Here is a 14751-nt window from a genome sequence, read left to right as displayed (position 1 = left end):
TCTAATTCGTTAGATTAGTGGCTGTAGAGTTCCATCCCATCTGTAGATCTACCTGTCTAGAATCTAACGTTAGATATAATGATAAGTCAGGTATTGAGGTAATTACACCCTGTCTCCCACCTGCATCTCAACTTACTCAATGAGTCAAGTATCACTTAGTGGGCTGCTACAGACGTGTAAATAACCCTGAGTGTAGGGCCCTACTGTAAGCAATGGTAGCTTTAACTCTGAATCTGAGTCTTAAGTCTTATTTAACATCAGTCATCATCAAATAGGAATGTTATGATCTATGTTTTGAAAATAAGAAAATGATGGAGGATTAGCAATGTTCCGTCATAAAATCAGACATAACCTTCATGGGAATTAAATTGTTATGTTTTTATTTGTGTGTGAATTTCTCTCACTCATTTATTCCCTCCTGTAGGTCAAAGGTCACCATGAATGCAGGGGGTGATTCCAGCGTTCCCCATTTGGATGTCACCCTGAACGAGGATCGGGCGGAAGAAGAAATAGTCGCGATTGCCAAGAGAGTCCGACCGGAATGGCAAGATAAAGATCTGAAAGTCAAGGTGATTTTAAGTTATCATTCCTTTACCTGCGTACAGGTAAAGGAGACCTCTGGATGATTTTTAGACTTTCCATACATGAACAAAGTACCGGTAAATTGGTTACACTGGGTGTAGAGTTTAAAGGCACAATTTACCGTTTGCAGATGGCACAGAAACCCAGCATTATGAATACGACTTCAAAATAGTTCTAAAATGTGAAATAGCGATAGAAACAACTAATGTAAAAATTTGAACCAGAATAATTGATGTTAAGTATTGTTCAATTCGAAATGTCAACAATAGTTAGAACAGACTAAACCGTCTTCAGTTACCTTTTAATGAGAAAAACAGTGATATCTCCTTATATAAATCACAGTGAACAAGGATGATGACATGACAGTCTCCCCATAACAATGCGTGAGTAAAGTATCAAGGAAGCAGAAAAAAAGAAGAAGGGATGGATAAATTCTACACAGGTGAATTGGTTAAGGAAGTGGTACTGGACATCATGGAATAATAATAAGTGCATTTCTGAAATATGTGAAGCTCCTATGTCATCATCTTTGATTAGTGTAAATGGTTTGCTTGGGTTTTCCAGAGCATTTATTTATCTTCTTAAGGACCACAACAAATCCCACAAATCTAAAAATTATGGAGCTGTTGATTTATCAACTAAGGGATGTGAAATTTTGAAAATCTTACTATGTGCATTTAACCCTTTTTGTGCCACCGTTTGCATGCCCAAAGTCGACTGTTTGAAAATTTTGCACTGTTTGCTGAAATACACAATGGCATACAAACCAAATGATTCATTGAAATATGTCACAGTATGTTTAAAGTGTTACATGTTATTCCATTCCTCGCACATCACATCACATCACATCACATCACATCACATCACATCACATCACATCACATCACATCACATCACATCACATCACATCACATCACATCACATCACATCACATCACATCACATCACATCACATCACATCACAGAAAACCTTGCAATTTTCTCTACCACTTTGATGTGCTTGATTTCTGCCATAAAATGCTTTATAAAAATGTGACATGACTTTGAAAAATGGCTTGTTTTCCAGAAGCACTCATCCACATTGTCTTCTCGGAATAATGGCACAAAAACAGTCATTGGATACATTCTTTTGTGTCTTGCATGCGTTTGACAGAGTGAAATTATCTGTAAAGAACATGAAGCCAAAAACAATTGTTACAGTCATAGTATTATGAATGCTTTTACATAACATATTCTATGTAAAACTTGGTGGTATACTCATGTCTTAATGTGTACATTGCTCTAAACATTGTCATAACCACAATAAACTAAGAGGTGTTTTAGAGGCTTGTCGGAGCTACAGAAAATAAAGATAATCTACATTCTGCAAATTACAGATAACTAGATCAGGCAAGTGGCAACTTTTGGGGATTGGTTTTGAGCATGAGATTACATGCACAATTTAGGAATATGGATACTGTTGTATACAGCAACGATTAGGCCAAATAAAGGTCACTGAACTTTGATTGAAAAAGAGCAATTTTCAGCTGCAACTTGTGAGAGAAAGTCCAATGATAATGCAATTCTGTCAAGAAGGGTAGAAGTGAATGCGGAATTCAATGATAGTGGTCATAAAAAGTCAGTGTACTTCGCCAGAAAATGCAAAATAGCTTTGACTCTGATTATAATTATTACTATTATTTATTTATTTTCATTTTGTTACATTTTCTTGCTGACCCTCAGGTGTTCTCCGGAGGTATATCCAACAAACTGCTGGGCTGCTACGTGCCCCCAAACAAGGACGACATCCTCTTGTCCAGAATCTACGGCAAGAAGACGGAACTCCTGGTCGATCGGCGGAGGGAGAAGGAAACATTTGGCATCCTGTACCGCGCTGGATGTGGCCCCAAGCTCTACGCCTCCTTCCAGAACGGAATCTGCTACGAGTTTGTCCCCGGGGCGACACTGGACCCCGACACCGTGAGGGACCCGACCATATACCCGTGAGAAAACTATGTATTGTACTTTTACTGTGGGTCTTCTTTTAGTTGGAATATTAATATCCCATCAGCAGAAAAAAAGTTATTGGAAAACGTGAGAAGCTGTGATAGGAGAGGATGTATTTTTTTTCGGGATTAAAACAGTTTTTACTAATACTGCCTGAAAGCAAGATATATAGGTCATATTGAGAGATTCATAAAGGATACGCATTACCTCTTCTAATGAGCGTATGTAATTGCCTGATATCAGTGGCTTGTGAAAACTGAAATTCTGCACCTTTATTATTCTGTAGAATATTTGTGACCGTGCACCTCAAAACGAACATAAAGTCGCACACACTGATTTTGCGTGAGGACCGAAAATAAGTGAAATGGGTCAACCTAGCCGAACTTGACTTTTTCATATTTTCTGAAAGAGCGGGTCTTCTTTTACATTATGCTAAAATTTGGTATCATAAAACGGGCAGGAAAGTGTGTTTTTTTAGCAGTTTATCTCGAACATTTTTGGTAGAATAGTGTGGTTATGTGTGTCTTTAGAATCCTTTTTCATTTCTGAAAAACCTTGTCCACACTCTTCACTTTCAACTCTAGTAACTTTTGAAAGGATAGTGCTACTGATTTGAAAGTTGGCATTGATTATGGACAAAATGTGTTAATGAGGCATGCTCAATTTCAGTTCAATCTGATAATTCCTTCATTGTTTTTACTCTGGTGGTTTACTTCCTGTTTTTTGTCCCATTCATCGCACAGCCAGCACGGTTTAGTAAAGATTAAGCACTTGAATAGACACTGTACTTCAGAGCCTCTTTTCTCAGTTCACACTTTTCGTGAGTTTGTGCTTTCTTTCCAATATTTAGATAGTTTAGGAGAGTCCATTTGATTTGAGTTATACATCATTTTAAAGCTTAAAGTCTGCTCTTTCAGAATATGGACTTAACTAAAAATTCATGTCTGGCGACTTTTTGTTCGTTTTGAGGTGCAGGGTCACATTTTACCATTCAGTTTGTTTGATTTTGCTCTATTCATCATTTGAAGCCAACTTTATAGACACAGAGTGAAATTGCACTTAAACTCATTGGTGAGGAGTCCCTAGTATACTCTGGCAGGCAGACCCTATCTGTCGGAAATAGAAGTTGTAGCAAAGTCAGCTTATTCTCAGTCGGATAAGAGTATGAGCAAGTGTGTGGAGGTCAAGTTGAATGCCAATGCAGTACTACAGCAATTAACCCGTCGAGGATGGTTTGATTTTGGTACAACATACATTTCCCATAGACACTTGCCCGAGTATACTCAGGACTCGTCCTCAACGGGTTAATAGTCAAGTGCAGAGAAGTGTATGAAAAGTGCAAACCATCTAGGTGATATCAGGACTATAACTGACATTTGGCAGACTCTTTCTCTTTGGCCTTGAGAGAATTTCCTGTCAGCTGGGTAGATGCAGGAAGTGACTCTGGTAAAGGCCTTGTAAACTTTTAATCGCCAGAGGTGAAATCGTCATGAGGAATAGGACGTTAATAAGAGCGGCTCAATGGGGGGGGGGGGGGGGGGGGGGGGATATCGTGTCCCATCCTTCAATATGGAATGGTCAACGTGATGATCTAATAACACTATTATAGAATACATATATAGTGCCATCTATCTAGTACAACTATCCAAGACACATTACAAGGGAGGAGGAGGAGAAGAAGAAATTGAACATGATACAATTTCAAACTATTTTGAAAAAGACTGTTTTTTTTTCAGATTTGCTCTGAAAGAATCCAGTGTTTGCAAAGAACAGATATGAACAAGTAACTGATTCCACAAACATATAAAAGCTGAGAGTGCCCAGTCTCCAAATAATAACTCTCAGAGTTTACACAAGGTAGTTTTTTACCTACAGAGGTAACTCTAAATGTGGTCAAAGTAGCATTAAAAGTAGTATAAGTAGATGTTTATTGGTATGTTGTTTATATCTTACTGTGTATATTCCTGTCATACAGGAGAGAACATTTGTGTAGAAAATCACAGATTGCTAACATAAACTCTTAATGCCCCTCTACAGTCTGTACATGTAAAATGTAACACAATGAAGTGCCCAGTATGAATGACATGTTTATGCATGAAACTTTTTGCAAAGATCCAAGATTCACAAAAGTATGAAATTTGCACAAGAGTCTTTGTTTATTCAATGCAGAGGCAATTCACAAGTTTTATCTTGCAAGAAAGGCTTTTGGCTCCAGTTTGCAAATTTATTTTAGTTTCATGCTGCCAATGCTTCTGGTTTTACAGTTACTGTAAAACATGATATATTCGCGGCATGAAATTTTCGCGAATTGGAGCCGACAGCCTTTTTCGTGGCATGAAATTTTCGCGAATTGCCACTGGCGTTCAATGCATGTAGTGTAGACAAAAACTTTCGCGTGCATTTTAATTTCGCGAATTTTGGCGCTCGCGAAATTCGCGAAATTAGAATGCACGCGAAAATTCCTCGTTTTACAGTAAGTGATAGCGACTGGCAGCGATCTCCTGAGTGTGTTGTTGACATGTGGTGGAATAGGAATGTGATCAGAATCTTTTGATTCATTTCATGCAGGTTGGTTGCAAAGGAGATGGCAAAAATGCACTGCATCAAACCAAGCGAGGGCGACGTCCCAGCTGCGGAAATCTTCCCCAAGATGAGGCATTTCATCTCTTTACACCCAGCACGTTTTGAAGATCCAAAGAAACAAGAATTGTAAGTCATGAGTAATGTTCTTCTGTACTACTGAGTATTGTTTATTTACCTATTTGTGTAGTAATTGTTGGATTCCGTTTCCTTTTTTGTATCTCTTTGATATTATGGTTTAATATCATTCTTCTTTTTTTTGCCTGTGTATTAGTATGTTTTGTCCTTACATAATTTTTTTCTCTCGTTTTCGTTCTCCCCTTCGTTCTTTCTGTCAAAACTTGCTTATTTTTGTTCCTATGTTTTGCAATAACAGAAAAGGCCCTTTCAGTAATTGAGATTATAATTTTTGAGGTCTTGTAAACTGTAATTTGTGACAAAACACAATATTGTGCGATGCAAAAGCAGCTCCACAGAAATGATGTGAAATGCAATGATGACTTTCAAAGGAAGATCTCTTATCTATCACAATGATTAATATTTGAATAAGGAGGGAACTTGGCATCACCAACCACACAGATTGAGTGTAGAAGTGCAGGCCTCTTCAATACCTACAGATATCAAAGCAGGTCTTGTTGATTGTTCTTACATTGTATTTTACCCACTGTGGCAGGTTTGAGACACGAATCATGACCCACCAACAGCTCACGGATGGGGTAAACATACTGGAGGCTGTTGTGACCAAAATGAAGATGATAACTGTCAAAGGACGATTTTATGTTCATGATAATACATTGTATGAAAATAGGGAACATGATACCACAAGCTATGCAGAGTGAAGATAGAAGTGTAGGCCTCCTCGAACTCTAATACTAATAATGAAATGCTGCATACGCTATTTCTTTTGCATACAAATGTTTTCGCCAATGAGGAGGTCACAGACATTTACAGGAGATGTTGTTTTCGCGAATTGACACAGAGGCCTTCAAAAGTGCACTACTACCTCAGCGCATGGTGATATTTTTGTGTGTTGTTAAATTCGTGGTCCAACTGTGATTCGCGAAATTTGTGTAAAATTAAACCCTCGCAAAAATAACAGCTTTTACAGCTTATTGAAGCATGTCTTATCGACTGACCTTACATTGTATTGTCGTACATTATCCATTATGGCAGGTTTGAGACACGAATCATGACCCGTGAACAGCTCGTGGATGAGGTAAACATGCTAGAGTCTATTGTGACCAAACTGGACAGCCCTGTCGTCTTCTCTCATAATGACCTCCTTCTAGGGAACATCATCTATAACAAAACCAAAGGCAAGTGGATTTTCTTTTGTTTAGCCCTCACAGTGATTGAACACATAACTGCCAGTTGGTCTGTTAGGGTTAGACTTATGGAAATCACAGAGAGAACAATTTCGTGACTTGTCAACCAGCTCTGACTTCCTGGCGATATGGAAAATATAAAATTCTTCAATGTTGAAACAATAAGGGCATGCAGTGATGGTGACAAGACATTTGCTCCTGCGACAATTGCTCCAGTCTTATTTTCTTCAAGGATTCGGGGTTTGGGTTGTGATAATCTTTTAGGTGTAGTTTGATGTGAAGATTAAGATTAGGGTTGTTTACGGGTAGAATCTATGTTTGGCTTTGCATGCAGATATTTTGTGGGAGCAATTGTTGCAGGTGCAAATGTCATGGAACCTGCTGTATTAGAAACATAGTCCACTCATCCGTCACACTCAAATGCTCACCAGCCAGCCAGATCTGAGGAAGTGACTCGTAAAGATTTTCACAAGTATAAAGCCTAGTCCAACAGATATAATTACCTGTACTACCTGAATGACTCGAAATTCACATCGATATGCTTACTGTGCCTTTTTCTTTGCCAATTGGTGCACTTGCTGGAGGGCCTCCTTTGCTGATTGGCACAGATATCTTGAAACTAATCGGCAATGACTCTAGATTATCTAATCCCCCTAATCCATGATGTGTTACCATGGCCTTCCTGCTGTACTGAGGCACATTGCTACACCTGAGTTTTCAGCTTGTTAATTTCACAAGTGCAGCTGTGGGTCACATTTGGATGAATTGCTGCCTTGGCAACCCAAGACAGGTGCCTGGACACGTTAAATGTTTCTTTTTATTCCCCCCCCCCCCCCCCACCAAAAAACAAACAAACAAACAAACAAACAAAAACAAAAGCAAAAGCAAAAACAACAACAACAAAACAAAACAAAACCCCCAAAACAAATTATAAAATCTGAATCAGAATAACAATTCAGATTATCATATTTTGCCTGCTTTATTTCATGTCCTGTATCAATCTAGTCATCTTTTATATCAAAATTGAGTGTAGTTCACAAAGTTTCATGAATTACATCCGTATGTATGGATATTTTTTACAAGGACTGAGTGACAAGTTAATCATCCACATATTCACATTCAATGCATCAAAACACTTGAAATCTATATTTCACTTGTCAGATGTTGCTATGTTCAGCAAGCAGCTGCCATACTCTCTGTTGTCGGTCAGAGCAGCCTATGCTATCAAGATATACATGAAATATGAACATATTCAGGGCCTGGGTCCCGTTTCATAAAACTTGTTATCAGTTACAACTGCCACATTTCTATGACAAATTTGCTCTTAGCCAAGCAGATGCGAGGATTTCTGTAGCTTTTAACAACTATCACAACATGTCACTGACAAGTTTTATGAATGGGGAACCTGGTCTATTTGTTGAACATTTGAACTCATGCTTGAAGTATTACCAAATGTAATTTTGTCATTTTGTTTCTCACACAGCCTCTGTGTGCTTCATAGACTATGAATACTCTATGTACAATTACCTGGCATTTGACATTGGAAACCACTTTTGTGAATTTGTAGGTAAGTAGTCTATATGATTTGTCAATTGACATACAGTTTGTATATGCAGAGAACAGTCATAGTAGGAATAATGAAGGCAAGGGTGATCTAGGATGCAGCTCTATTGGGCTATAGTTTGCTGCATGTATAATTATATTCAAATATATATCAGAATTTCAACGGTTACCATGCCGTGGCATTTACTTTCGCAAAGGATTTCAATACTGTCACTGTTATCTGTTTGAAGTATATTCTGGTTCGGAAGTATATATTCTGATAATCTAGTTTTTGGTCTGATTGAGCTGTTTACATATGATTCTTTAACATTCAAACACTACAATATCTTGATGATATAAGGTATTTTGTTCAAAGAAAGTGGAAGGAATGAAAGTAGCATGTTGACTGATGGATCTTGGCAAGGCAGAGAAAAAAAAGAGGAAATAATAAAACTTTACTAAAAAAGGTCACATATGAGCATGTGGAAAGATTTACTTTTCAAATATTGACTGATATGACATTTTATAAGTTATGGTATTGAAAACAAGTGAGCTTGGACTGCTTTGCATAATATGTGTGCTTTTAACAGTATGTCTGTGATTCTTCCCCTTAACCTCTGTCTGTCTCTCTATCACCATACCTCCCCCCTATATTTATATCATTCTTTTCCCTGTCCCTTTGTACCTTCTATCTCTCTCCTTCTCTTGCAATATCTTTGTATATCTCTCCCTTTCTATCTCTTTATCTGTCTTTCTTCTCTCTATCTTTCTATCTCCTTCTTCTCTCTGTCTTTTCACCTTTCTCTTTTTCTGCCCTTCTCTCTTTGTTCTTTCTATATTTCTATCTCTCCTTTTCTCCCCTCTTTCTATCTATGTATTTCTCTCCCCCTCTCTTCACTTTTCTATATATCTCTCTCCCTCTTCCCCCTCTATGTTTCTATATCTCCCTCTCTCTCCTATCTTTCTTTCTATCTCTCTCTCCCCATGTTCCCTCTCTCTTTCTAATTTTCTATCTCTCTCCTCTCTCTGTCTTTCCACCTTTCTCTTTTTCTGCCACTCTCTCTTTTCTCTATTTTTCTATCTCTCCCTCTCTCCCGTCTTTCTGTCCTTCTATTTCTCTCCCCTCTCTCCACTTTTCTTTGTATATCTCTCTCTCCCTCTTCCCCCTTCTATGTTTCTATATCTCCCTCTCTCTCCTATTTATCTTTTTCTCTCTCTTTCTCCATCTTCCCTCTCTGTTTCTAATTTTCTATCTCTCTCCTCTCTCTTTCTTTCCACTTTTCTCTTTTTCTGCACCCCTCTTTCTTTTCTCTTTCTATCTCTCTCCCCCTCTCCCTCTCTCTCTCTCTCTCCTATCTTTCTATCTCTCTATCTCCATCTTCCCTCTCTCTTTCTAGTTACCTGTGCCAAGGGAGGAGGTTATGTTTTCGTTACCGTTGGTTTGTTTGTTAGTTTTAGTTAGTTAGTTAGTTTGCCCATACAAGTGCAAAATAACTCAAAAAGTAGTGAACGGATTTGGATGAAACTCGCAGGAAAGGTTTAGAATGATACAAGTAACAGATCATGCTTAAATTTTGGTAGTGTTCTGAGACTTTTTGGGGAATTCATGAAGGATTTTTGTTATTTTGGCAGGTAGGGTCAATGAACTTGGGAGTTCTGGCTGCGTATATTTGAGGTTTGCATGCGCGCACTAAAGTGCGTGCTCTAGTTTCTGCTAGGGCCTGGCGGTTGAGGGTTTATGACGTAACAAAGACTTCTTTTTGGGGAATTCGCTCGACTTTCAGCACACAATGCTATCAGTACGTATGGGTGGAAATCACTGATGTCTCTATGGAAGAACAAGATCAGTGGTGGAAATGAGCTGCGTACTTGGCGTAGGTCTGCGCTCTCAGAGTGCTTCTCTAGTTTTTTTGTCTTTCATTCTCTCTCTCAAGGTATTGATGAGATTGATTATAATCTCTACCCCGAGAAGGACTTTCAGCTCAAGTGGCTGAGAGCTTACCTCGAGGCTCGACGAGCCCTACTGGGGGATGACCGTGTAGTGACCGATGAGGAAGTGGAACAGATGTACCCTGTCGCCAACAAGTTTGCATTGGTAAGGGTCATCTTCTAGACCCTTCTCTCATATGTTGCCATTTCGTATGGGTTCTGTAGTTGTCGGAAGTCCATATCAGTGTGATTATTTTTAAAGAAATGAAAAATAATCTCTCGGGTTTTCGTCTACCCCAAAATTTGCTCTTACTTAGTATAACACTCCATTTTATCCTCTTGTCACCATTTTCAGTTAAGGTATCTGAAGTTAAAATATCCCTCAGTTAGATAATTGAGCAATGACACTTTTCAACTAGACCTCATTGCATGTTTACAACATTTCATATCATTTCACTTTATTTTTCATATTATTTAATGAAAAGTGCATCAAATTAAAAAAAAAAAGTAGAATGATGTGTGATATCCAGCTTGAATGCACGATAGAATGATCCGAACATGTAGAACATGGCAGTCAATCTATGAAAGTTTGAGGCTAAGTGATAATGCTAGAGGAATCTGGTGGAAACTACTCAGAAGGAAGCCAGTTAAGCATAGGTCCCATTATAGACTAAGATATGAAAACAAGATTAAAAAACAAGAGAGTGCTTTTTAATTTGTTTTAGATACTGAACAAAGGGGCATATGTCTGGTGTGAAATGTATTCCCGATTGCCTGGAATGAGACACTTCAATATCCCCAATTGAAACTGTTTGTGAGAACACCCACCCATAATAAAACAAAACTAATCCAAACAACAACAACTCTCATGCTTCACTTTGGAACCCAGTTGCTCTTCCATGTGTAATGAAAGCTGTCATTTGTGCTCATATCTTGACAGGTTGCCCACTTTTTCTGGGGAGTTTGGGCCATCGTTCAGGCATGCCATTCTACCATAGACTTTGACTTCATGGAGTAAGTATGGCCATCTCTGCAGAAAGAATAAGGGTTTAAAACTTGTTTGATGGCATGATATAAGCATTTTCTGTACAATATCCATACTCATTATAACTATCATTTGATATCCTCAAATCTCACCATAAGACCACGCATCCATGCATCACTAGACAAAATTTGCATGATGGGATTTTTACTTAAAGACTCGCGAAAGGTGAAATGGGTCTACTTACAAATAGATCTTAAGTTTTTCATATTTTCTGAAAGTGTCATTCTATGCAATTCTACAGATTATGATCATAAAATATATGGTAAATAATGTTTAAACAAGTTTTCTAGAACGCTTTTTCGTCAAATGCTATGCCTTGATAAGCTCTAGTCTTATGAATATGAATAAAGTTCCTGGATTGCTCTTTAATCAGTTGTATGTGCAGTGTACTCCCATTATAACAAACACAGTCATAACGGAATTCTTGATACAACAAAATAGAAATGCACGTCCAAAAATTATCATCAGTGTGTCTTTATATACTTCACTGTTCGGCAATATTGAAGTTTCGTTATAAACAAACAAACAAAACATAAAAACTTCCGGTTCTTGGGACTTTGTTATAACAAGAGTGCACTGTATGTGATTACATTTCAGCAATGTGCTTGTGTAGGGCATCAAGAATGATATTTCTTAATTCTTGCGTACTGATGCCATATTGTTATATTCCCGGCTTTCCTCCCCAGCTACGCCATCACGCGTCTTGACGAGTACAGACGGAGGAGGGATGAGTTCCTTGCACTCTGATGACCGCTTTGCATCATGGGATACCTACCACGCCATTTTATTTTGATTGAAATAAATTGTCATTATAAATATTAGGAACAAGGGTATCAATGCAAATTTTTTTTTTGAGTTTGTATTTTCTCAGGAACTGCCTTCGCTGACATGAAGAATTATGTGCCAGTTTATATTTAACCCTATTTTAACTGGACTATTTGAGACCCAAGTTTTTACTTGGGGGGGGGGGGTCAATTTGATCCCCCCCCCCCCCCCCCCCCATTCAGAGCCAGATGTCATCTACAAGTTTACATGGTCATACAATAGAAAAATATTGACTTTCTATTTTTAGTAAATTAATTATGCATATTTATGCATGAAATCATAGTTCCACCTGTAACTCCTTTAAAAAGGCTGAAGGATTGCTAAAGTTTTGTGTCAGAATTCCTCAAGACACATCAAACAATTTTCTTGTAAAAAGATAGCACAATTAAAATCAATTTCTTTTGTTTTTTATTGTTTTGTTAATTTCTTATGTATTTTAATGTTTTTTCGACCTTTTATTTTCTATTGTTTTTTGGCCAATAATTGTTGCAGGGACTTTTTCAAGCTTATTAAAACTGATTAATTTCTATGATTAGAAGTTGAAACAATCTAATTTATATCAATTTGATAAAAAAACACAATTTGCATTGGATTTGCACACGATGTCATGAATTTGAGCTGTTTGCGGGTTGACATGCATGTGCAAAATGTTACGTAACTTCAGAACAGTGTACCAGGTCGTCACAAATTTGGTCTCAAATATGCAGGAGACTTCAATGAAAAAAGTCGTGAAACGACGCGGCAAAATCTTTGCGCGTTGCGGAATTGTGGCGCAAAATGTCGAAGGGGGGGTCAATTTGCCCCCCCCCCCCCAGTTGATATAGGGGTTAAATCTTTATGTGTTTTGGTGTAAACCCCCTGTGTGCCACATTATTCTGAGACAGCAACATAGTCATGCTTTGGGAAGACATCCTGTTTTTCAAATCTATGTAAGTTGTATAAATTTGTGTTACCCTGGACATGTAATGAACAACATTGAAGAAAAAATGCCAAGCTTTTCTTTGATGCAGATTCTGTAGAAATCTATGATTGCTTCTATATCAAATGACTTGTAGCTACATTATTCTTGAGGCATGACTTTTGCACGCTAAACAGTGACAGAAACTGAAAATGTACTTGAAATCCAGTAGGGAACACCACTTGATAGTCGGTCAACACACAATGCAAGCTACATGTGTGGCACTTGGCGATTTATCGATCGGTTTGGGCGGGTTTATGGGTTTGAGCAGAAAGTTGGCACGCCATCGACAGAGTCAGACGTGCGATCGTGGCACATAAAGAGTTTGATAGGAGATTCGATTGCTTGCATAGACTAACAGGAAAGAAAGACTCCGGACTAATAGGAAAGAAATATTCCTTACAAGTAACTTGTTCAGGATGGTCTTTAGGGGTTCAATTGAAAGCTCAGTGGCAGATCCAAAGAGGGGCGCGCGCCCCCTCTTTATTCTTTGTTAAAACAGAAGAAATAAAAAGAAAAAATGAAATAAAACCCGGAAGTAGCATCAGAAATATTCTTCACGGAATTCCTGGATCTGCCCCTGAAGCTGTATGTGAATCTGTATTTGTTTTGTTCCGAATTAGTTTCTTGAAGCGCATAGAGGCTTAGATATGGTTATGAATATTATCGCAATGATGATAATAGTAGTTCCAGTAATTGATGTTAGTGATGATGATAATCATGATTATCATCATTATTACATAGAAATGTATAATTGTAGTGCACTGCCATCATACCAAATATGATTTCAACAGAATTTTGCAATTGTTATCTGACTTTAATAGTTCTTATTATTTTTGATATCATGTTTGCACATTGAAAGTGTCACCGTTGTCAATTTTATGTTTTTTTTTTTTTTGTGGACGAAAGTAAAATATTTGCATTCTGGTATTGCTGTATTAACATTAGATGTGAATGATTGATTATTTGTAAAATGTAATAATTCCTTAATACTCTCATTAACCTCAATCAGAAAAAAGAAAAAAAAATCAATATTTTGAATGAACTCTTTTTTTTTATCTCTCTTCATTTTTGCATATAAATGCAAAACTTTTCTTTTCTTTTTTGAAAGGAGATATGACATTCCTTGCATACTGACAAAGATTAACCTGTTTAGGACCGGCTGATTTTGCTATAACATGCATTTTCCATAGACACCAGCCAAAGTAAACTTGGGACTTGTCCTCAGTGGGGTAAGAGCTATGAATATGTAGTACAGTGCACTCTCATTAGAACAAAGTCCTTGAGCTTGACTTTTTCTTTTCGTTGTATCGAAATTTTGTTATAGCTGAACAGTAAGTATGTATTGTCTTTTGACCTGAATTTTTACTTCATTGCAATGAGCATTTCGTGATAACCGGTTCGTTATGAAGGGAGTGCACTGTACAAAGAAATGTTTCTCTTCAGTAGTGATATTTTTGTTTGGAAATATTTGCAGTTTTGAAATGATCAATGACCAAAACTTCTTTGTATTTTGACCAATTCATTCAAAAATCATTTTTTTTTTTGTGTGTGTGTCCTCTGGTTCTGTGGACTTTAAGATTGTGGACTGTAAGTTCACTCACTGGGCAATATACAGAGATTCTCTGATGTAGACTTCTCTGTACACCAGAGTTCATATTGCTATTGCACGAGTCTGTGGACAGCTGCTGCGATCCTACCACTGGTGGATACAGAGGGGTTCGCACCGGGCGCACACCACCTTTATTTTTTAACAAACGCAAACAGAAAAACTGACCAGAAATGAATATTATTAATTGGTGGAAAATTGAGCAAAGAAAATTGGATTCCATCGGGATATATATCCCGATGGAATCCCATTTTCTTGGCTCAAATTTCCACCTTTATTTTTGTTAAAACAAAAGAAATAAAAAGAACAAAAAATGGAATGAAACCCGGAAGTAGCACCAGAAATATTTTTTGTGCCCCCCCCCCTCCCCC

General features: G+C 37.7%; 1 protein-coding gene across 1 annotated transcript; it reads left to right on the top strand.

Annotated features, from left to right (window-relative positions):
* The first annotated feature begins 437 nt into the window (after positions 1–437).
* LOC139710121 (ethanolamine kinase 1-like) lies at positions 438–11757 on the top strand. Its single transcript, XM_071622058.1, has 8 exons — positions 438–569; positions 2304–2563; positions 5136–5276; positions 6321–6463; positions 7956–8039; positions 9949–10109; positions 10884–10957; positions 11675–11757. The coding sequence occupies exons 1-8, from the start codon at positions 438–440 to the stop codon at positions 11733–11735; spliced, it is 1056 nt and encodes a 351-aa protein (XP_071478159.1). The 3' UTR covers positions 11736–11757.
* Positions 11758–14751: the final 2994 nt, after the last annotated feature.

This window comes from Diadema antillarum, unplaced genomic scaffold (genome assembly GCF_040938485.1).
Source record: "Diadema antillarum isolate AM-2024a unplaced genomic scaffold, OU_Dant_1.0 scf00000038, whole genome shotgun sequence".
Lineage (NCBI taxonomy): Eukaryota > Metazoa > Echinodermata > Echinoidea > Diadematoida > Diadematidae > Diadema > Diadema antillarum.
Note: the sequence above shows the minus strand (reverse complement) of the source record. Positions and strands in the feature narration are given on the sequence as shown.

Coding starts and splice junctions, on each gene's coding strand:
- LOC139710121 (XM_071622058.1), top strand. CDS start 438: ATGAATGCAGGGGGTGATTCCAGCGTTCCCCATTTGGATGTCACCCTG. Junction 570..2,303: donor ATAAAGATCTGAAAGTCAAG/GTGATTTTAAGT, acceptor GCTGACCCTCAG/GTGTTCTCCGGAGGTATATC. Junction 10,958..11,674: donor ATAGACTTTGACTTCATGGA/GTAAGTATGGCC, acceptor TTTCCTCCCCAG/CTACGCCATCACGCGTCTTG.